Source organism: Chenopodium quinoa, unplaced genomic scaffold (assembly GCF_001683475.1).
Source record: "Chenopodium quinoa cultivar QQ74 unplaced genomic scaffold, ASM168347v1, whole genome shotgun sequence".
Taxonomy (NCBI): Eukaryota; Viridiplantae; Streptophyta; class Magnoliopsida; order Caryophyllales; family Amaranthaceae; genus Chenopodium; species Chenopodium quinoa.
Genome location: NW_018744813.1, coordinates 3184027 through 3208820, shown reverse-complemented (window position 1 = coordinate 3208820; position 24794 = coordinate 3184027). Strand labels below are relative to the sequence as shown.

The window sequence follows — 24794 nt, the reverse complement described above, 5'->3', positions numbered from 1 at the left end:
TAAGCATCAAATACTACCAAGTAAGTGTGCTTTAAGGGGACTTAAAAAGCAGAAAATAATGCAAATAATCAACCACATAATCAACAAGTTATGCCATTAATTTCAAGGTTAGAAAAGACTTAAAAGTTATCGTCAAAAACGAAAAATCCCTCGAAAAAGGCATTTCTGGTCAGAATTTGGCTAAAATCACTGGTCCAAAGGGAAAAAAACCTTTCCAGAACACCTTTTCCACCCAAAATTCACTATTTTTGGGCGAAAATCTGGGTTCTAGGCAAAATTCGACATTAAAAACGGGATTAAAATAAATAAAACCGAGCTACTAATCTAATTAGCAACTTAAACCAGAAAAATAAGCCAAAATAAACCTTGAAAAACATTATTATAAAAATAAACGAGCGGGGCTCCGATACCGCTGTTGGGGTTTGGTGAGTCCGACTCACTGCGGAAACAACCCCGACCCAAGGAACCACTCGAAATAATAAAACCATAAAGCATAAATAAATAAACACAAGAAAAGGAAGAACGAATCATACCCTTGAAGCGAGCTTCGCCCTCTCAAAACAGGCTCTTACTTGAAAGCCTTGAGCACCGCAAATGTCGTGCCTCCAACGATATCCACCCACAAAGGACGAACACGACTTTTTAGGTCCGCTACCTTGGAGTTAGCAAGGTCCGAACAAAACCCAAGTGTTAATGGAGTTTAAGAGTTTTTTCCAAAATATGGAATGCTCTTTCTAACTCCCACTCAAGCACTTTACTCCAAATCCCAAGGTTGGTATTTATAGAGGAAAGTATGAGTGGGAATTTCTATCCCATCAATGTGGGATCATGAAATTCCACAAATTAATTTAAAGCTAAATTAAATTAAAATTGCAAACTAATAATAAATCTACAAGTGGCATTACCATGTGAAATGGGTTGGTGAGGACCACATGGAGAGTAGGGGACCATACTTGCTCTCCACTCAATACTCTCCTTGTGCCACATGTCCTTACCCACTTGCTCCTGTATTCCTCAAGCTTCCCCATAGTGACCGGCCCTATGGCCTAGCCACGAGCCCAGCCCCGCACCAAGATACGGGCTGCTGCTGTGCGCGCAAGCCACGCACTTGGTGCGGGCTTGCTGTTGTGCGTGGCTGCTAGTGCGTGCGCTGCTAACACGCCTAGCTTGCGGCAGCTAGCTGCTGCACGCACCACGTGCACGCGGCTTCTAGCTACTGCTGTGCGTGGCTGCTAGCACGGTGCGCTAGTACGCACCTAGCCAACCATGCTAGGCTCGACTTGGTGCGCTTGCTAGCCACCTATGCTTGGACATTTTTGCCCCTAGCATTCGGATGCTCGGGGCATTCCGATGCTAGGGGTATTGTGGGAATATGGTCGATTTATTATTATTTTGCGCGTCTCGTCTTTTTATTATTTTTGACTCGACTTTCGACGATCGGTTTCGACGCTCCAAGCTTGGCTTATAGGAGATATATTTTGGATTCCTTTATTGCATCTATTGTTTGTCCTTTGTGAAGTTTGAATCGATTGAGTAATCTATCAATTAGCATAATCATTGAGCTTGCATGTGGAACCTATATCCCTAGTGTTTAGCATATTGAATTTCTGATTTTGTCTAGTTTCTTAATACTTTAGTTACCAACCATAACCATCTACATTCTTTGAACTAGCTTGACATAGGCTATAGCTTGCACCTACTCATTCCTTTGGGTTCGACCCTTGACTTACCATATACTCGTATTAGGTTGGTTGAGTGTTTACAAATTTAGTTTGGCTCTAGGAAAGGGTAGATAAGGACCTCCAACCGAGCCCCGCCTTAGCTCGACCGGTCTTGGTTCCTCGGGCACTAAAGGGGCCTTGCCCTTGTCTTTTGCCCTAACCCAAAACTGTGACTTCCAAATGGAACGGGGTGGGGGGAGTCGATGGGTTCGGCAATTACTATGCCGATCCTAGGTCTTACCGACCTGAGAGCTTGAGAGAAGGGAGGAGCAAGAGTTCACTCGGCCTCAACAGAAGGGCCTGGCTAATTTGGGTATAATGCCTCAGCAGCAGCCGAAGACTGTGGCCGATTTTGGCCAAATAGAATACGGTGGTGGTGCAATGACTGCTCGGTTTGATTTTGGTCAGGTTGACCTGTGACCGTCCTAGGAGGAGAGTGGGGTAAAGAAGTCGATAACTCATCCGCTCCAAAGATCGAGTTAGCAAATAAAGCGCGGGTTACACTTGGACCCCTCCAAAAAGTGGAGGTGCCTAATTAATTCTGGCGTTCTTCACAAGAGGTGGTCACTTTGACCACCGAGCACGCACTACCATTAATAGTAGTGGTGGTGTCTGTGTTTGTGTTTGAGGTGTTGGTCTCCAAGTCCGTGTTGTTCAGATCATAGGAGGCCAAAGGTTGAACAATAATGCCATCAGGATTTTTAGCAGCATGAAGGTCGTGCGTTTGCCTCGTACGCGCTATGTTTGGCTACAAGGACACAGAAGAATAGGTAGGGGTGAGTTGGTACGCACTAGAAATGGACCCACTGCATAAAGACGAGGACTCATCCTCGTCCACTCTAGATTCTTCAGTCCCAGGCGAACAGACGGTTTCATGAGGAGAAACGGAGGAGGCCGAGTGTTGATCCAAGATGTTTGAAAAAATTAAGCAAAAAATGAAAAGAAAATTAAAGAATAAAGGAAGAATACTTGGTTAAATTTGTCCGAGTAGAAGGTTGAAAAACTTGAAAAGTGCTTGGGAGGTCTTGGATGAAGAAAGGCCGGAAAACTCGAAATCTTGAACGGAAAAATCGAACGTGCGGCGGAGCTCTCAAAGATTCCGGGAAGAAGTAACTTTCTCTCTCTAGAAGCTTTGACTTCTATCTAGAAAGCAAGGAAATCCAAAGTAAAAACTAAAGGTTAAACCCTTGCTATTTATAGGAAAAATTTGGAGGGGTAAAATGGTAATAATTATTCCCACCTAAAGAATGCCAAAGGGTTAAAATTCAAAGAATTTAACCTAGAATTCAAATGGTTAAACCCTTTCGTTTTACGAAATCCGTGTAAATGTCATACCATTTATGACAGAATTCGAACGGGCATCATAAACACCCGTAACTCTCTGCATATACCTCGGAAGTTGAATCACTTCCTTGGAAATGGAACGCGGTTGGATGTTAGTGAAAAGTCTCTTCGGCCTCTACTGACCGACCGACCACTCGGCAATGTTTCTTAAAAACACCAAGACAAGTCAATCAAGGCATTTAGCCCAATTCCGGGCCATTCTGCCCACTCTATCAGAATGACTCGGCCAAGCTCCTATAGAATGTCAGGCCATTCTAACAAGGCGTTCAGCCTAATAAGTAGGACGGACAATCCTGTCCAGCTCCTATTAACAATTTGAAATGCTTCAAATGCGCCCAAGGTACTCGAACGAGTGAAGATTAGAGGAGGCGGCCCAGTTGGGACGAGCCACCCCTTCCGAGGGGCAAATGTTTAGGGTTAAAAATACCCCAAGTACATGGTCCAATCTCATGATGACACGTGGCCCAATAAATGGGCAACATGTGTCACCATAGGAATATGACACATACTAAGAGTAAGAGAGCACCTGAAATCAAATATGTCATAAAGGCCTCCTTACATCAGGAAGCCTAAAAGCCCTAGGCAAGGCCTCTATTTATACATCATATGTATAATTAGAGTCCAAACCTAGCCTACAATACTCTTCCTTTAATCCCACATGGCCTATCACTCCATGAGGCCCAATAATGGGCTTCTTTCTTTTGCTCAATCCATCACCCTTTTGTGTGACATTATAGGATCCATTCTATTGGGCTTTGGACTATTTGACTAGCTCAAAGATCATTAATCATGTCTAGCAATAGATAATGACGACTTAAAAGAACGAACTTAATTATCTCCATAATTTGATCCAATAAATATCTAGTAATTGCACACGACGAAGACATAAATCTTTCATAAATACCCCAATTATTGATGATGGGGACGAGTGGATTGTGACATAACATTTAATAAAGCACAAAAAGCTCCAACTTCTCTCTATTTTCTCTCTCTACATTTATTCCGTTTCCGCTCACTAACTTGATTGTCGGAGGCGAATCTTTGATCACCGGAGATTCGTACTTTTGCAGGTGTCCGAGTCCCATTGCTAGTCAGAGCGTGACCAGTATCCCGAGGGATTCCAAAAAAACACCCGAAACAGTTATAATGAAATACAATAAAATATTCATGATCAAAAAGGCAAATGTTTAGTGTCAAATAAAAATATGTTCAGTTACATATCACTTATCAGAAAAAAAAAAATTAAGCTCGAAAAAATATATATTGTTTCAATCCAAATGCTTACTTATTGTTATTTGCTAACCTATTCGCTACATTAGTGTCAAACAAAGCTAACGACCTATCATACTTAGAAGAAATATGTTGACTAGCTACCACGTTGAATACTTTGAACATCTCTTGGAACACTTGGAGGAAGTTGAAAATTTCTTGGAACACTTGGACGAAATTGAACCTTTTTTCTTGGCACACTTAAAGAAACTTGGACATTACTTGGAGCATTTGAAGGAACATAGCCTTTTCTTTGAGCACGCACTTGGACAATACTAAACTCTTTCTTAAAAGCATATTCATTGTACCTTTCATAAACTTCTTGTTCAAAATTAAAATCTTTAAAAAGTAAATTTGATTTAGTTGCTTCTTCATATAGAATTTCATCACTAGCACCCACTGCATAAATTTTTAAAAATGAACATAATCTATAACAGATATGTACAAATACAAAACAGTACATATATAAATGATCATTTAGCATTTTTCAATTTGATCAAAATAATAAAATAAAATAAAGTACTAAATATTTAAAATATAATTTATACAACTATAATAGAACAGTAGTTTGAATCATAATGATCATTTAGAATTAAGGAATTGATCAAAATTATAAAACTACTAAAAAAAACACAAAAATGTATATAAAAATATATTCAATCACAGAAAACATCTACTTAATCACAATCAGCAGTCATTAAACTAAACAAAGCTAACAAACTTGAATTATAAATCATACTGATCGAAATAAGAGACAAAATTAATTAAATTAAAACTTCAATTCACTTGAATTATAACAACAAACCAAATTGAACTAAAACAGAGGAGAAATCAATTAAAAAAAACTTGAAAAATCGAATAAAATCAGCAAACAATATAAAACAAAACAACTAACAAAATTAAATCAAACAATCGACCAGCAAGCATTAATCGAAATCAGGGACAAAATTGATCAAAATTGAACAACTCCAATCATTGACAAAATAACTTCACAATCGCGATTAAATTCGGCAATCGAAGAATGCAACACTTTATTATCACAATCAACAATTCTAATCAATGATTCATCCATGAATAAGAGGAAACAAACGTGATTGAAAGAGAAATATTGTTCAAGAAGAGAGAGAAAATGCAAAAAAAAAAGAAAAGAAAAGAACGAAAAAACAGAAAAATAGGTTTTGAATCATATATATAAATGACTTGAGAGATAAGAAAAGAAAATAATAAGGAAAAGGAAACACACAAAAAAAAAATCAAAAACAGAGTAAAACGACGTAGTTTAATTGGGGGAGTAGGCAGCATTGGCTAAAGGGGGTTGTAGAGTAAAGCATAAATACGGTCCCTGAACTTTTGTATTTGTGCACTTTTAGTCCCTAAACTTTCATTTGTGCACTTTTAGTCCCTCAACCACCGTTATTGGTGTTTTTGACCAAAAAGTTGAGGGACCTAGTCTAGTAAGCAAAAGTTTAGGGACTTCCAGTCAGCAAAAAATTCAGGGATAATGAGTTAGCAAATAGTAATTTAGAAAGCTCAATTAATTTTTTGGTTTATTGAAAAAGTCTAGCTCAATAACTAAATTAGTTCACCGATCACATAATCATAATTGAGCTATAAATAGTAAATTATTACAGTTTCAATCCTCAAAAACACTAATTAAATCTCAATTTTAGAAATCATATAATCACTATTACATCAAGTATCAAATAATCTGAATTATTGATTTTAAAAAAATAAAAAATAAAGAGAGACTAATCTGAATCATTAGTAAACAACTCACGACGTTCAATAATCAAAACAAACCAAACCACTGATTCAATCAATAATTATAATGAGAACAGAAATGTAAATTATAATTATAATTATTCCCTCAAACAAATCAAATCAAGATTAATTTTGACTAAGAAAACTCAGCCCCCTATCAGTATTATCATGTTGAATCCTTTACAAGTTCATTTCTGTTGTAAGATCCAACCACCATACCATGTAGAGGTCGCCTCCATTATTGTTAAGCTATGAAATTCTCAGCAAATTCAACCCAAAATGTGGCAGATTTTATGTGGGTCAGGGGTATTTTAGGGAGATTTGAAATGGGTATTTGCTCAATTTGTAAGAAATCCAAGCAAATGAAAAGGGTATTTTTTTTCTTCCGATTTCCCTTTTTGGTTAAAGAATTTTTCTGTTCTTGCCATCAATTCTCAATGCATGCGCATCATTTTTCTCCTCTCCCTTTTCGATTGGATTGCACCAAGTAATTTAAAGGTTTTGCGGGTGGGTCGATGGTGGTTTCAATGGGTAATAGGTGGGGCCGAAGTTTGTAAGTGTGGCTTCGATTGGGCCAGGGGATCGTGGATGGATTTCAGGGGTGTTCGTCGGTGGGGGAGTGGGGTTCGGGGGTTGGGTTGTGGTGGGTTGTGAGGTTGCAATGGTAGATGGGTTTTGTTTTTTTTTTTTTTTTTTTTGTTATTTATAAAATTATACGAGTAGTTAAAATTATTACGTATTATTATTATTTTTTGTTTTTTTTAATAAAAAAAATCAGTATTGTGTTTTTTTTTTTTTTTACATGAATCAGTATTGCTTGAAATTTAAATGACAAATAATAAATTAAGGTCCCTAAAGTATTGTTGACTAGGCAAAGTCCCTAAACTATTTTGCCAGAAACACCACTCAAGGTGGTTGAGGGACCAAAAGTGCACATACAAAAGTTAAGGGAATACAAATACAATAGTTTAGGGACCGTATTTGTGCTTTACTCGGGAGTTGTAGTTAAAAATTTTCAGTTGATCACGGTAGAAACATCCATGAAGCGAGCTTAACAGGTTGTCCCGACCCAACGGCCCAAGACAAACTAGTCAAACAATATTCATTTTTACACTTAACACCTCAGTACACAAAATATCACGACATCATGTAGATTTTTTTTTTGAGGCCAAGACATCATCTAGATTAGAGAGCTACAAGGAGGGAGAGAGAAACAATGAGCCAGTGAGGAATAAACTACCAACCTTACCAACTCCAATCTTTGTTCTTCACTTCATTCATCTTCTTGTTTTGGAGAGAGAAACAATGAGCCAGTGAGGAATAAACTACCAACCTTACCAACTCCAATCTTTGTTCTTCACTTCATTCATCTTCTTGTTTTTCTCTCTCTTCTAAAGATTCTGATGCTAAATTGTTAACCTTAATATACAAATGAAGCAGAGGATTGAACCCCTTCGTCAGAGTTCGACCCTTGTCAAACATGTTTTACTTGGATTAATCACATTTCTTGGCTTATTTTGTCTTTATTTTGGTTCTTTTCTCATCCCCATTTCTCCCCCGCTTCACCGTGATGTGCTCTTCGATCAAGATGGTGTCGATCCCTTCTTCGGTAGCACTCTTGTTAACGAGGATGACTCCATTGATAAACTCCCTGTTCAAGACTTTGATTCTTTGCTCCCAAAGAGTATACCAGTAAGTTTTTGTATAATTTTGATTATTTAATTGTTTTTCAATAATTTGCGGTTTTTTGAGATTGGAATTATGATTATTTGAGGTTAAAATTATGATTGTTTCATTAATTAAGATTTTTGTTATTAAATTCTGGAACTATTGAATTCTGTATATTGTATTTTTTTTTTAAAATTTTGAATTAGGATTGTTTTTCAGTAAATAGGCTTTGTTTATTTATTTTAAAATCATGATAATTTCAGTAATTGGGCTTATTTGATGATAGAATTGTGAATTTTTATTTGCGGCTGAAGCATGACTATGTTGCTTGATATGGATCACCTGATGTTAGGTTTAAAAGATGATTAGGAAAATTATTTACATCATTGAAATTATATGCGAGAATTCAATTGTTTTCAAACCACATGCTACTAATGCACCAATTCTCTTGCTTTCGATTTGCTTTGCCTCTTCAGCACACTTCTATGGAGTTGCACATCTTGGTAGCTCCCTCTCTTCAAACCCTTCCTAAAGAGCCAATGGTCATTTTCTCTCTTTGCTCTTTTATGTATAGTTTAGGCTTAATAGGACGAAGTTCTCTCTTATTAGCTTAATTTGACTTGAACGAGTTGGGTCCTATCACATCGACATATGTGTCTTTGTTCTTTAATGTAAAGTTTAGGCTTAATAGGACAAGGTCGTTCTCTCTTATTAGCTTGACTTGACTTGATCGGGTTGGGTCCTTTACTCCTTTCCCATCGACATTGGTGTCTTTGCTCTTTAAATTTAGGCTTAATAAGACAAGGTCATTCTCTCTTATTAGCTTGACTTGACTTGAACGAGTTAGGTCTTTTCACATTGACATGTGCTGTGACTCTGAGTTCTCTATAACTTATTTGGGTGTATGTGTGACACATTGTTACCTTGGTGTGTTTGTTGCTCACTTCTTAACTGAGGTCTTATATAATTTTTCACATTCTGGTTTTTGATGGCCTAAATGTGCGTGGTGCAACACTTTTGTGTACAAGACATGCACTATACATGTTGGATATTTAGTTGGACATATTCAGGCAACATTTAACGTAGATGTGTGTTGGATTAACATAAGAGCCCTAATTGGATGATTGAAACAAAACAAATAAGTTATTCAATCAATGAATTGAAAGTGATTTAATCATATACAATACAATCAAAATTTTAATAAATTTCTGGTCTTGCAGAACAGCTAAAGAAGCTTTTACAATGTAACATATACTAGCATAATATAAAACAAGCTACAAGATACACTGTAATTAATCATAGTTATTCTATTTTTTTCCCCCTCTAGAATACACTTTTTTACATTATTATAAGTTGCAACCTACATAATAAGTTTTCCAACACCCAACTCATATGCTACAAACAAGCTCTGAATTAAGTATTAAAGTGCAACCCTGTGTTGAATATAGTACAACTACTTTCACCTAGAAATGATTAATGTACAATGTAATTAATCATAGTTATTCTTTATTTTTTCCCTTTATGATTGACCCTTTTTTTTTCTTTTCTTTTTTGTTTTGTTTTGGAAAATTTGACATTTTCTACCACTAAAAACTTAGCAAATGTGAAACATGGTATTTTTAGTAGTAGCAAATGTCAAAATTTCCTTTTGTTTTTGCTTATTCAAGTTTAACTTGGAAAAAAAATAATGATAATTTCAAGGGTGCTATAAATCATTCAACCATAATTGTTTTACAATAAAATTTAGGATTCATTCAAATTGAAACAACATACCAAGTACCAACCAAGCAACAAATAACAACTACTATTCAGTATATACAAAAATTTTAATTTAAAATTTTAAAAAGTATATTTAAAACATGTTATAAATCTAAAGGATCATAATTATCTCATATGTAAAATGAGAAATATTATTCTCTTGATAATATATGCAAACTATAAAAAAAAGAGTGATTATTTGACAAAATATTCGTTCATATGTCAAATTTGATAACTTTGTTTTAAAACAATGCATAAGCTACTTGTTTCTTTATGTTTTCAAAAATGTTGTCAACTTGAATTATAATAAATCAATATCAGTAGTTTTAATATTTGTTTATATCAGTAATGCACACATCACGTGCATATAGGGCTACTATATGAGGTAGATAAAGTGGAATCTACCACAAACATCATCTTAACTTTGAGTAGATGTATCTCCTGTCTTAGATATATTGTGATGGGTGTCTATTTTACATTTGAATAAGGTAAAAATGGACCCCTTGTTTGATTTTGGACAACTCACTAATGCTCAGTTGACTCTTCCTCCACAAATTCTGTTTGGTTTATCTGTTGAGGGGTAGAGGGATTTGTTTGTTTGATCTGACAATTGTAAAAGTATTGAAATAAGATATCTAGTTTATCAGCTCGCTTTCCATCCAATCCACTGATTGTCATATAAAGAAAAATGGGGTGCTGTTTTTTTAACAAAAAAATATTGTAAAGAAGCCTATCTTATCACTTTGTATCACTTCTACATTGTATAATACCCAGAGACATTTTTTCCCCCCTTTTCTATCCAAAATTTTCTGCCAAAAATATAAAAAAATAGTTTAAAGAGTCTTGTGCTTCAATCCTTCTGATATATGCGTTATGGATTTGTGGACTTTTGTGGTGATTATTTCATCTAATGATTACTGTACAATATTCTTCCAAGGAAAAAAAATATGAAATTTATAGTAGAGTATAAACCACTTTTTGGGACTACCAGGGAGGGGGGTTGTTCAGGGGTTTTAGGATACATGCATCGTTTCAATACAAAGCTGAGAATACTAGTCTATTTTCCCTTTAATCCATTACGAAGGTAATTTTTTTTTTTTTTTTTTAATGACAGATATGTGATATGAGATATTCAGAGTTGATACCGTGTTTGGACAGAAATCTAATATACCAATTGAGGTTAAAGGTAAATCTTACATTAATGGAGCACTATGAACGACACTGTCCACCTCATGAGCGTCGGTACAACTGTCTTATTCCGCCTCCAAATGGTTACAAGGTTGGTCATTATTTTATTTTCTCTAGAGAGGGACTTAGGCTATACTTTTATGGAAAAATGGAAATAAATAATCCCACCTTTGCCTGATGATTATTACGAGGCAATCCCACCTTGGTATGTCATCTTCTTTTAATAGGCTTTTTTACCGACAACCTATTAAACAGGTTAACATGTTTTTTTTAATTTTTTTCAAAGCCACATGTGGCTTGATGATTGGACAAAATAATAAAAGTTAACAAAAAAAAATAGGGTAAAAAAAATAAAAATAAAAAACAAAAAAAAACCCACCAGCTACCCCCCAGCCACCGAGAAACACCTACCCCATACCCTAGGCCCACCTAAAAACGGCCGGAAAACACTACCCAGCCGCTGAAAACCCTTATGACTACCGAATACCCCGCCAGCCCAGCCCCGCAAACCCCTACAACCGCCGAAAAAACCAACGAAAACACCCCATCCCAGCCCCGATTAACATAAAAAAAAAAGTCATCAACTACCAGCCACCCCCAATCGTGAATCCCTAACCTTTACCGTAGCCCCACCAAAAACCGGACGACCGCAACCCTAAACCCCAAATAAACGGCCGGCTGGAACCGTCAAATACGAAAATCCGCTTTTCCGATCAAAAGCCACCCTCGAAACTACCCTGGACCCAAATCCCACTCCTGAAATCAACTTAACCACAACAGCCACCACCCTGAAAACCCAACCTAGCCGCCGAAAAACCCTTCTTAGCCCCCGAAAAACCCTTCTTAGCCCCCGAAAACCCCACCCAACCTCCTTAATCATCCCGAATGTCCCCATCTAAGCCCCGAAAAGGCCGCTTAAAACACCCTAAAAACTCGACCCACTGCGCAAAATCCACCGTTTACGTGGTGGGTAGGTGTCGACCGGCCGTTTCAGAGATTAATGAGGGCGGTCATTCGGTGTTTGGTGGTGGCTAGGGTAGGGGCTGGAGTGTCACAGTGGCTAGGGTTTTTAGTTGGTGGCAGGGGTGTTTTTTCTTTTTTTTTTTTTAAAAATTTTGTTTTCTGTTTTTTTTTTTTTTTTTTTTTTTTTTTTTTTTTTTTGGCTTTTTTTAATTATTCAAATAATAAAATATAAAAATTGACACATGGCATATAACCTACAAAAATAAGTCACCAACAGGTTAAGGTCTATTAAAAGAAAATCACATACCAAGGTGGGATTGCCTTGTAATAATCAAAAGGTGGGATAATTATTGTCAGATCAGGCAAAGGTGGGATTATTTATTTCCATTTTTCCTACTTTTATTTATTTATTTATTTATTATTATTACTGCTACTACTACTACTACTACTACTACTATTATTATTTATTTATTTATTATTATTATTATTATTTATTTATATTTATTATTATTATTATTATTATTATTATTATTATTATTATTATCGTCTTCTATTTTTATTCCAATGACTTTGTTGTTAGAAAATCAGATACCTGTCAGATGGCCTGCTAGCAGAGATGAAGTGTGGAAAGCAAATATACCTCACACACACCTTGCACAAGAGAAATCTGACCAACACTGGATGGTTGTGAATGGAGAAAAGATAAATTTTCCTGGTGGTGGAACCCATTTTCATGATGGTGCAGATAAGTATATTATTGCACTTGCAAGGGTATGCGGAAGTTTTTTCATGTTATGATTCTACTCTATCTTAAAATTTATGCTGATGATTACTATTGTATTCGTGCAGATGCTCAAGTTTCCTGGTGAAATACTTAGCAATGGTGGAAATATAAGAACTGTTCTTGATGTGGGATGTGGAGTAGCAAGTTTTGGTGCATATCTTCTTTCCCATGATATTATAGCTATGTCATTGGCACCTAATGACGTACATGAAAATCAAATTCAGTTTGCATTAGAGAGAGGAATTCCATCTACCCTTGGTGTGTTGGGAACTAAAAGACTTCCATACCCCAGCAGGTCATTTGAACTAGCCCATTGTTCTAGATGTAGGATTGATTGGCTTCAGAGAGATGGGATTCTTTTGTTGGAGCTCGATAGATTACTTAGGCCAGGTGGATATTTTGTGTACTCTTCTCCTGAAGCATATGCTCAAGATCCAGAAAACCGAAAAATCTGGAATTCAATGTATAGTCTTTTAAGGAGGATGTGCTGGAGAGTTGTTTCAAAGAAAGACCAAACTGTTATATGGGCAAAACCACTGAGCAACAGCTGTTATTTGAAGAGAGAATCTGGAAGCAGACCTCCATTATGTAGTTCAGATGATAATCCAGATGAATCTTGGAATATTTCAATGAAAACTTGTATCACTCCTTTTTCACCAAGTAAGTGTAAAAATTCTTTTGATCTTCTGTTTGTCCCCCTTTAATTTTGCCAACTTCTGATATTATAATCTTGCAACTAAATAATTTATAATATTTGAAGAATAGCAATTTATTAATTTTGCTATTTATTGTCCAAATTGTTGATTAAAAACTGCATATTCTTTTTCATAGAACTTTAACAATTGTGTCACCTGAGTTTTCTTCATGTGAATTAGGTCTGAGTGATAAATATGTATTCATTTGATTGTTTTTGCATGATCCATGAGTTTCCACTTAAGAATCATACAACTGGTCTTAATGATTTTCATCATTACTTACACTCTCATTATTTGAAGTTCTACCAACTTTCTGATTCAGTCTTTTCCATGCAATTCTACTCACTTTGCATACTTCCTATTTTGTTAAGCTCAATATATTATTAAATGGTACTTTGTCCCACTTACATCTCTTGCATACTCTCTCTATTCCACAAAAAATATGTAACCCACACTTACTCTAATATTTTCCAAAATAATAAACAAAGCAAGTGGTCCTCAACAGTTAAACTTTCTTCACTGTTGCATAAAACTGAGTAGAACCTCAATGAACAGAAGATTATTAAAATATTTAGATCCACTATTCCTCTGTGATATCTTGAAACAGAGAAATAAGAGTCTTAATAGATGGGGCTATGTAGTGCCTTTTATAGTTACACTTCTCATGATAAACAGATCTAGGATATTGCCTTATAACAGTTAAAATAGTAGATTAGTCTGTGTATGGTTTAGGATTATATTTCTCTTTTAAATTAGCTAATAGGTTGTGTACACCTGGTGTTGCTTAGTATTTAAAAAGGTTCAAGGCACACCAAGTGGATCTATGAGGAACGCACCTCATTTCTCTAAAACTTAACGATTAAAAGTGTTTAAAGAGAGTTTATAGACACTATACAGTGGACTTAACAAAGGTAGAAGAATTTCAACATGAAGCAATTAAAAACTAACGACGATAGGTCTTCTAGCCTTAGAGTGGCTTGGTGCTCCTCACTGAGGCCTTTATGAGGGCTTGGGCTGTAACGCCTTGGTCTTCAGCACCTTGATGCCTTTTTAAACACCAGTCATACTGCAGTATTTTGCTGAAATTGTAAAAAATAAAATGAACAATTGGCAAGTCTTTTTCACATTTTTATATTTCTTTAACATGTTCCTGCTACTTGTGTTCTATAGAAATGCACAAGGAAAAAGCAAGCGGTTTACTTCCCTGGCCACAGCGGCTTACTGCATCTCCATCTCGCTTGGAGGATATTGGCGTCAGTTCTGAGGAATTTCAAGCTGACACTGTAAGCTATCAATGTTATGTATTCTTTTCTGTCCAAATTGTGCTCCGATTTCCCTTTATAATATTAAAGTTAAGGTTGACTAACTATGAGGATCCATCTATTACAGAGCACATGGCGCTTTAGAGTGATCGAGTATTGGAACCTAATGAAACCTATTTTACAAAAGAACACTTTGCGGAATGTAATGGATATGAACTCCAATCTTGGCGGATTTGCTGCTGCTTTGAATGATAAAGATGTTTGGGTGATGAATGTTACCCCTATCCGTTTTGCTTCGGAGCTGAAGATCATATATGATCGAGGCCTCATTGGAACTGTACATGACTGGTAAGAGAAGCTTTGTTCATGTATTGTTACTTGATCCTAATCCATTATTTGCACAACATGGATGCTATTTTTTACTTTCTTTTATTCTCTATGGTTGTTTTACTTCAATATGACACTTTTTACAGGAGTGATTGTGGGTTTATAAAATTATATAGGAGTAGTCAAGGGAATAAAACTAAAACATTTCTTATAATTTGGAACAGAATGTAAGATCATAGTCTATGTATGTGTATATTTTTATCTAAATTTAGTATGTGTATAGTTTTATCCATACACTTGTGGTGATATCAAATTTAGTTAAGCTGTGCATCACTGTTTGACAAAATGTTGAATCAGGGCTGAAGGTTTAAATTAATGAGTCTAAGCAGCTGTGAAAGCCTGAAAACAAATTAGTGCCTTTTTTTTTTAAAAAAAATAATGTATTTGCTCATAGCTAATAGGTGAACAAGATTTTTCATTTTTCACTTTTTGCTTCAAATAATAATTAGGCTCTGTTTGGTTCATCTGATTTTGTTGGAAACTATTTTTTGTGAACTTATTTTTGTTTAGATTTTTTTATTTTTGGAACTTATATTGTCTAAACTTATTTTATCTGAATTTTCTTAAAAAACTTATTTTAGCTGAAATTAAGACCCTTCATGAGATGCAATCTATATTATTTTGGTTTGTTCACATGTTTGTGTATGGATTTGCGACAGATTAAACATCCTGCTTTGCAATTCAACATTTGTCTTCCAAACCCCAACAAGTGCATTATTCTGTTGCATCTCTGTTCTCCTAGTTAATGTGTGTATGCTATAGGATCACACACTAGTGTTTGTTCTGTGAAAATTTGTTTTAGCTTTATTAGGGATGCTTAATTATTGATCAGACAGTTACAAAATTTCTCAAGCTGGTAGAACAATCCTATATTAGTCCACCTTAGCAACTAAAGCCAATCAACCAAATGCAATATATTCCACTTTCAAGCCAAACAAAACAATCTCTTGATAAATCATAGAGGAATGTCTTTTGGAACAAAGGTACTAATAGCAAAATGCCATAGGTAATCGGTTGGGATCTTATTAGCAAACCTGTGTGCCGTGCTAATAAAATTTATAAAGAATCATGACTGAGTCCTATGATCACTGGGTACAACTTGTGAGAAGAAAATATTTTAAAAAAATATCTCTATGATTACATCCAGCACCTGACCGGAACAGGAATGTATCGCGACCGGGATTCAAAATATTAGGGATTTGAGACCCGACTGGAAATTGTTCGGACTTGAAAATTCTATTCCGGAAATCAGGAAGCACCTATTTTCTTGGACCAAACCGGATTGGTCCGGATCTACTTTTGTACACCCTTACATGTGCTAGAGATAAGTACGAGTAGCAATAAGATAGCAAGCTAGAGAGATAGAGTAATGGCAGCCTAGGGAATGATAAATGTATTACTGAACAGAGTATCCAATAATACAATCCTTCTTTCGAGAGGAAGGAGCTCTCCCAAAACAAAACACTCAATTAATTTTCTGATGCATTCCCCTTACACCAATTATCAATTAATACCCCAAAATTAATTCCCAAATACAGACTTAACACACCTTAAGCATGCCAGCCTAGAAATAACAAACTTATCTAGTGATTACTATTTTACCCTTCTTTCCAAGCTGAATTTAATAACCTGACAACTCAGCATTCTTCCCTCTAATTCTTGGGCCTTCTAGCATAAGTAAAATGGATATCAGGAGGTTTAGGATGATTCCTTGTAATATCCCCCACCCAAAGTTTCACCTTGTCCTCAAGGTGGAAGCTAGAAAACCTGAGGTTAACTTCCTCAAAATGTTCCCAGGTTCAAACTCCTGCAATCCCTTCCAATGAATCAAGACCTCCATTGCAGCCTGTGAATTCCTCACACCCAACACTGCCTCCTGCTCTACTTCCAGCACCAAATCAGCAGACAACTGTGCAGGGAGGTTGGTTGGACGATGGCCAGCACCAATAGCTCTACTTCAGTTGAGAAATGTGGAAGACTGGGTGTATTTTGGACCCTGGTGGCAGCTGCAGTTTGTAAGCCACCTTGCCAATCCTCTGCACAATCTGATAAGGCCCATAGAAACGAGGAGCAAGCTTGGTGTTGGACCTTCTAACCAAGGACCTCTGTCTATATGGTTGCAGCTTTAGGTACACCAATTCACCAACCTGAAAATCACCCTCACGCCTTCCCTTATTCTCATATTGCTGCATATACACCTGTGCTTGCACCAAATGAAACTTTAAGTCATCTAAAATGGATCCCTTTCCAGCAGTTCTTCTACAGAGGACACGGCTGTAGTGTCAGCTGAAAATCGCAACAAGTGAGGAGGGTCCGTGGCATACAAGGCCTTAAAAGGGGTGTAATTAGTGGCGGTGTGAAAAGAAGTGTTGTACCAGTATTTAGCCCATGGAAGCCATCGAGCCCAAGTATGAGGTTTCCGTTCACAAAGCACTGCAAGTAAGACTCCACTCCCTTATTGACAACCTGTCTGGCCATCAGTTTGGGGATGATGTACTTCTCATCAACTGAGTACCCTGAAGTTTAAACAGTTCAGTCCAAAAAATGCTCAGAAAAACCTTGTCACGATCAGACATAATAGAGCTTGGTATCCCATGCAACTTTACCACCTCACTCACGAAACTTTGAGCCACGCTCAGGGTGATTAAGAGGGATGAATTGCTTTTACTTGGTGAGTCTGTCAACCACCACAAGTATGGTATCCCAACCCAAAGACTTGGGTAATCCTTCCACGAAGTTTATCAAAACGTCCTCCCACACTTGTTCCGGAATTGGTAAGGGTTGAAGAAGCCCCAAAGGAGACAAGGTTGAATTCTTATTTTGCTGGCAAACGACAATGCTGCACATACTTAGCTACGTCCTTACGCATCCCAAACCAAAACCACTCGCCAGCAGCCAGCCTGTGGTAGGTCTTAAGATCACCCGCATGGCCCCCAACCAGAGAGTCATGGTACTCTTTCAACAACTTGTTAGTCAGCTCACAATGCCTAGGAATCACAACCCGACCCTTGCACTTAAATACCCCATTCTCAAAAGTGAACCATTTGGGAGTGTTCTCTCCCTTCTGAAGCTGAGAAATCAAACGTTGCAGCACCCCATCCTTCTGTATGAAAGATTGCACATAGTCTCAACACAAGCCACCAGAAGTGACCATGGGAGAACACTCCACATCCGAGCTAAATTGTCGGGATGAGGCATGAGCAACCTTGTTGGCAGGCCCCGGTTTGTAATGTATCTCAAAAGCATACCCCAAAAGCTTGCTTATCCATTTTTGGTAAGCCTGACCCACTTCTCTCTGTTCCAGCAGGTACTTGAGACTCCTCTGATCAGTACACACAGTGAGATGGGCCCAACAAATAATGTCGCCACTTCTTTTCGGCAAACACAATAGTCATCAACTCTTTCTCATATATAGGCTTGCCACGGTTTCTCAGACCAATGATCTTGCTGAAGTAGGCTATCGGGTGGTCTGACTGCAACAAAACCGCACCCAAACCATGCCCTGAAGCATCGGTTTCTACCACAAAAGGAATGGAAAATTTTGGAGCAGCCAAGATCGGGGCACTCACCATAGCAGACTTGAGAGCTGTGAAAGCCGTGCTAGCAACCTCTGTCCATCCAAAATTGTCCTTGCGTAATTGATCAGTCAAGGGTTGTGCAATCATCGCATAGCCATGTATAAACTTGCGATAATAGCCTGTAAGACCAAGAAAGCCTCGGACCTTAGAAAAATCCATTTCCACCCCAGCTGCTGAAATAACGTGGCTCAAGTATGCCACCTTAGCCTTCCACTTCACATTTTTTGAAATTGGCATATAGCTGATAGTTTGCAACGGTCTACAGCACTAGTTTCAAGTGTTTGACATGAGACTCCACACAGGGGCTATAAACCAGAATATCCTCAAAGAAGACGAGAATAAATTTCCGCAAGAACGGCTTGAATATCTCATTAAGTAGCAGGGGCGTTGGTCACCCCAAAGGGCATTATGAGGAACTTGTAATGGCCCTCGCGAGTGCAAAAAGCCGTTTTATGGACATCTTCGGACGGACGCGAATCTGATCAGGTCAAGTTTTGTGAACACCATCAATCTACCCAATTCATCTAACAGTTCATCGAGGGACTAGAAATTTGTCCGGAATGGTTTCCTTGTTCAAAGCCCTATAGTCCACGTAGATTCGCCATGAACCATCTTTTTTTTTTTCACCAACAATACGGGGCTAGAGTAAGCGCTGGTTCACGTTTGAATGATCCCAGCACGAAGCATGTCAGAGACTAAATTCTCGATCTTATCTTTCTGTGATTGCGGGTACCGATATGGCCTAACACTGATTGGGTTAGTGCCATTGCGGAGCACCATTGAGTGCTCAATGAGGCGGTGTGGTGGCAGTCCCTCAGGCATGTTAAAAACATGGTGTTGAACTTCTGAATTAAGGGCGGGAAGACCACTGGAATATTGGTGCTTTCTTCTCGACTTCTCCAACATATTCAACTCAAGCAAGTACCCCTGACCTTCCTTATGCAAATTTTTAATCATGGCTTTCAGAGAAATTCATGTTCGTCCTAAGTGTGGATCACCCTTCATCACCACCCAACTAGATTTTCATAGTTTATGTCTTCCAATTGGGGGTGGTAGTGCCCAACTTCTCCAACCATCGAATACCAAGGATTAAATCCGAACTACCCAGAGGTAAAATTAGGAAATCCTCCATAATCGTCACACCTTGAAGGTCTAACACCCCTTTGCACATGCCCTCACCTTGCACCGCCTCACCGGTACCAAGTGTTACACTGAAACTCTTGGACTCGGTGGTTTGGATACCCAAATTCTGGCTGCTATAGTGGAAATGAAGCTATGAGTCGCCAGGATCTATCATCACCACCATAGATTTTCCATTAACAACTCCAGCCAATCGCATTGTGTTCGGGCTTGTCAGTCCCATGACCGGGAGCTTGCAGGTGTGGTTGAGGTAAAACTGTCACATGGGTTCGTCTCCACCATGGAAAAATCTCCGGCATCTATCTCCTCCTCCTCATCCACCGTGAGCAGCACACTTAACCGCGGTGTTGCAGCGATGGTTCATAGTCCACTTCTCATCGCAACGGAAGTACAATCCCTGCTCGCGCTTCTGTTGAAGCTCTTTTTCCGACAACGGCCTGATGAAGGTGTTAGTGATGGATCAGTTTGGGTTAAGGTGGTTGGGGTTTGTGTTTAGGGTTGTTGTGGCTTGGGTGCCGGTGTTTAGGGTAGTATTTGGGTTGGATCGGGGAAATGGATTTGGATTTCTCCAAGTGGTGGGTAGTGTGCCAGTGGGTTTGGGCTTTGGGCTTAATTTAAGTTTTTCTTCGACCTGCATCGAGAGCTCCATTGCATGGTCCAAAGAAACCGGATCCAAGAGCCTTACCTCGACCTGTATGTCCTCTCTAAACCCATTTAAATATTGCCCCTTCGAATATCTTCGGGCACTCCATCAATCGGAGCTAAAAGCTCAATAAATGGACGACGATAGTCCGCCACGGAGCCGGTTTGCTGGTGGGCGAGCCAGGTACCAGTCGCGGTGTTTCTGAAACTACGGAGAAGGAGTCACTTCAGCGCATCCCACGTCAGCAAGGGTTGATGCCTATGTTCTCATTGATACCACAGCAACGCATCACCATCTAAAGCCACCACGGCAGCCCCAGTTGGTCTTCTTCAGTAAGCCGGTAAAAGTGGAAGAACCTCTCAGCAGGAGGATCCACCCATCCGGATTAGTACCATCGAAAATAGGTAAATCAAGTTTCTTCAGCTCACCACCATGATAGCCACCGTTGCCGTAATCCCAGTGCGGCTGAGAAGAACAAAATTTCGAACGGATTCTCTCCTACCCAGCCGCGACTGGGAGTTGATGTCCGTTTTGAATTCCGCCATTGCAGTGGTGATCTTCTGAGCAACGCGCGAAGGCAACCCAGAAATCTGCTGCTCCAGCAAGTAGAGACGCTGACCATGATTCAGGCGAGCCATCTTCTTTCCCGGCTTGGAACGTCACTGCTCTGATACCAATTTGCTAGAGATTAGTATGAGTAGCAGTAAGATAGCAAGCTTGAGAGACAGAGTAATGGTAGCCAAGGGAATGATAAATGTGTTACTATCCAATAATACAATCCTTCTTTCGAAAGGAAGGAGCTCTCCCAAAACAAAACACTCAATTAATTTTCTGATGCATTCCCCTTACACCAATTATCAATTAATACCCCAAAATTAGTTCCCAAAAATAGACTTAACACACCTTAAGCATGCCAGCCTAGAAATAACAAACTCATAACAAACTTATCTAGAGATTACTATTTTACCCTTCTTCCCAAACGGAATTTAATAACCTGACAACTCAGCATTCTTCCCTCTAATTCTTTGGCCTTCTAGCATAAGTAAAACGGATATCAGGAGGTTTAGGCTGATTCCTTGCAACATGCTACTCCGTAATACTTCATGGCAATGTAATAATCTCATACAAATTTTATTATGGGAAGATAACTGGTTTCTTCCTCCCCCTTTTCAAATATGACAACTTGAACTGCTTTTAACCCATTAGTTCATGTAAGCAAGTTCATTTCCCAAGACATAAATAGGGATACTTATACCTCAAAAAGTTTGCTTTCCTCTCACATAATAGAATTAATCACCTCTATTCACATTTTTATCAAATGATTATTAGTATAAACCTTTTTGGGGTCTGACTCTTTGTGGTAAATTCTCAACTTAACCTGGAGCTAGGTAGATTTAAGGATTGGGACCAATCCCTCCCCTTGTGGAATATTTACAATAACGGATTTGCTTGAAAGGAGAGATTAAAATGAAGTCACGTTTCTTTTCTTTTTTTTTTTTTTTTTTTTTTTTTTTTTTTTTTTTTTTTGTTTCTTAGGATGTTTAGCAATGGAGCCTGAGATTAGCAAATTGTTGGTATTTTTAATCTTTATATATTGAATGACACTACATGTTTGCACTTGCTCGCGCGCATACACATATGTATGTATGTAGTGATTAGTGAGTTGGTATAATATGCTTTCTCTATTCACACCGTTGGATCTGCCCAATTTTCTGGCAACAATGGAAAAAAAAGCTATAAAATTGCATCTTCAAAACTGCACTTTCCTGATTGCCATTTGTTTTGCTTTTCTTATTCTATATATTAATGGAAAGCAAGTAGAGTTTGAGTCACATGTTCCATTGTAGGTGTGAAGCATTTTCTACATATCCACGCACCTATGATCTACTACATGCATGGATGTTGTTTTCAGAGATTTTAGAAAGGGGCTGCAGTGCTGAAGATCTGTTGATAGAAATGGATAGAATTTTGAGACCAGAGGGATTTGTCATCATCAGAGACCACCCTTCAGTCATAAATTATTTAAAGAAATATTTAATTGCCTTGCGTTGGGATGGATGGGTTGTGGAGGTGGAACCAAAGGTGGATATTTTGTCAAGAAATGATGAAAGAGTTCTAATAGCACGTAAGAAGCTATGGCGATATGGGGCAACTGTCAGCTGAATGTAGCTCTAAGAAGGTATGTACAAAACCTAAAAGCTCGACTATATCATGTTGTCACTTGAAGTCGCCCTAAATTTCACCCAAATCACATGAAGTCAATTTTACAATAGGGTGACGTGTATGTGTTTTGGGGTGACCGACTATGCCCGCATAAACACACCCATTCCATATAAGACCCACTGTTCTATATGTTACGTAGTTGTTGCTTTAAAATTTGCAGTTGTTGCATGTCAGATTTAAACGAACAATCTTACCTAAAATAGAAATACTACATATAATATTGAAAGCAGGTATCAGTCCCTAATGTAACTCCCTCAATGTAAAATAAAATGCTTAGTTCATACTTGAGCAAGGATGCTTCAGATGCAAATATTTGGTGGTGAGTTATGCCCATCTTGTTTTAGTTTGCTTCGTCAGAGCATTATGGGAGGGGAAAAGAACTAGCCTTGTGTGAATTCATCTAAACTAGATAGCCTTCACTTTGAGTATCTACCTACGGGTATGTTGATTGAAGACATTGTTTATATGTAGTATTTATGTAGATATTATGATTTTTTGTTTTTTCAGATTCTCCTCGCTTGAAGGTTTTGCTATTATTATGAAGCATCTATGGCATTGTCACAAGATTTAAATCGTGGTTACCAATTTGTGAAGTTACATTCTCATGTTCTGTGGCTGATGTGCTGCACCGATTGTATGAGATCTTCTAGGAAAATGCAATTAAAACAAACCGAAGGTTTGTATTTGTTGTTTGGAGTATTCTTTTATGCTTCTCCTTGGCCAAACTATATATGAAGGCAACATAATTCTTTGGACGATGTAGACTCCCTCTGTCCCAAATTTTGTACTCAATTGTGTCCAAAAGTAGTTTTTTTTTCATGTGGGGTTGATAGTGTAATTTTTATTTTTTGAACACAAGCTTAAAGTGTGTCAAAAAAAAAAAAAAAAAAAAAAAAAAAAAAAAAAAACCCACAAGCTTGACAGTGTAATTTATAGTGACCAAGTTTACTATGAACTTGGTATAGCCTTTGTTTGGTAAAGTGAAAAGCTCACCAAGAAAATAAATAACTAAATAACTGCTAAGTCCCCCGTCTAGGGTTAGTTGTCCCTCGACTAGGGTGAGTTAGTTTCTTGTGATTTTCGATCTAATTTTCACAAATCTTTACGAATTTTCCCCTAAATTTTCATTCTTCCCTTCACTTGACAACATGGCTGAGGATTTATTGAATGATTTCGAAAAAATCAAACTGACATAAGAGGAAACGAAGGTTATTGGTGCACGATTCGGAGATTTGGAGGACGAAGGAACGAAAAATCAGATTGCCTATCGTTGGTAGGGAAACTGCTGACATCCAAACCCTTCAATGTTGAAGCGATGAAACGCACGCTAATGTCAGTATGGAAGTTGCAGGACAATGTTGTGATCAAAATGGTGGAGATAAATCTTTTTGTCTTCCAATTCCTAAGCGAAGTGGATAAAGAGAAGGTGTTGGATGGATACCCGTGGTTTTTCGATGGTAAGCTACTTATTCTCAAGGAGGTCGATGGAGAGGAACAACCATCAAAAGTGATCTTCAAGTACGCGCCTATGTGGGTGAGACTTCTCGATGTGTCGTTCAGCAAGCGAAACAAGAAAAGCTTGATTGAAACTGGTGACTTCTTGGGCACTATTCTGGAGTTAGACGAATCAAAACCGCTGGGATGGGGTGAGTTCATGAGAATGAAAGTGATGATTGACATTGAGAAACCGCTTTGACGGGGTCTTTTCTTGGCAATTGGGGCTACAACATCGAAGTGGATTTCTTTGAAATATGAGAGGCCGGAGGATTTTTACTTTTTTTGTGGGAGGCTTGACCATACCGAGAGTGGTTGTGCTTTTAAGGATGATGCAACAGAAGCAAGTGAGGAAATAGTCTATCAATATGGTCCTTGGCTTCATGCTTCGCCAAGGAGAGCTCCTAAGAAATTTGAAGCAGAGATTGCGTAGGAGAGGAGATTGAAAGATGGGTTAGCTTCGATGAAGAAGGGACGAATTCTGAGTTACAATGATCCTGATACTCTGAAGCTTGGTCCTCCAGGGGTAGCATGCAAGCTTAACTTCCCACCTCCAAAGCCGAAAGAAGCTGCATTGATCAAAGTGGTTGATTCTCCAACTTCTAAATCTGTCTTAAGGCTGAAAAGTTTGATGGAGAAATAGGTTGATGATAAGAAGGAAGATTTAGTACCTGATCAATGTGAAAACTCATAAGATGTTCTTTATAGCCCGATTATAGAGGAGACCGTTACTAATATGGAGCATGATCTACCCGCCTCTACAACCCGCAAAGTTATTATCAATAGGAAAAGGGGAGCAATGATGGAGGGGGACAGAGGGCTGAGCCTTGAGGATGATACAAGAGAGGTGGCAGCAAGGAAGATACGTTTAGAGAAACCCTCTTGCAAGGAACTAAACCAGACATCAAAAATAGTC

The 24794-nt window shown here is 38.1% G+C and overlaps 1 protein-coding gene across 2 annotated transcripts; it reads left to right on the top strand.

Annotated features, from left to right (window-relative positions):
* Positions 1 to 7175: 7175 nt before the first annotated feature.
* On the top strand, positions 7176 to 23461 carry LOC110704028 (probable methyltransferase PMT9). Of its 2 annotated transcripts, XM_021881820.1 has the most exons (8): positions 7188 to 7787; positions 10636 to 10800; positions 12261 to 12443; positions 12522 to 13116; positions 14322 to 14434; positions 14541 to 14761; positions 22009 to 22340; positions 22892 to 23461. In XM_021881820.1, exons 1-7 carry the CDS (start codon positions 7527 to 7529, stop codon positions 22322 to 22324), a joined length of 1854 nt encoding a protein of 617 aa, XP_021737512.1. In that variant the 5' UTR covers positions 7188 to 7526; the 3' UTR covers positions 22325 to 22340; positions 22892 to 23461. The 2 variants fall into 2 exon arrangements, with proteins under 2 accessions (XP_021737513.1, XP_021737512.1); XM_021881821.1 differs by lacking the exon at positions 22892 to 23461 and having other exon boundaries at positions 7176 to 7787; positions 22074 to 22160.
* Positions 23462 to 24794: the final 1333 nt, after the last annotated feature.

Excerpts from the sequence above, each read along its gene's own strand:
- LOC110704028 (XM_021881820.1), top strand. The coding sequence starts at position 7,527 with ATGAAGCAGAGGATTGAACCCCTTCGTCAGAGTTCGACCCTTGTCAAA. Across the intron at positions 13,117-14,321 it reads TATCACTCCTTTTTCACCAA|AAATGCACAAGGAAAAAGCA; the intron begins GTAAGTGTAAAA and ends TGTGTTCTATAG. Across the intron at positions 14,435-14,540 it reads AGGAATTTCAAGCTGACACT|AGCACATGGCGCTTTAGAGT; the intron begins GTAAGCTATCAA and ends CATCTATTACAG.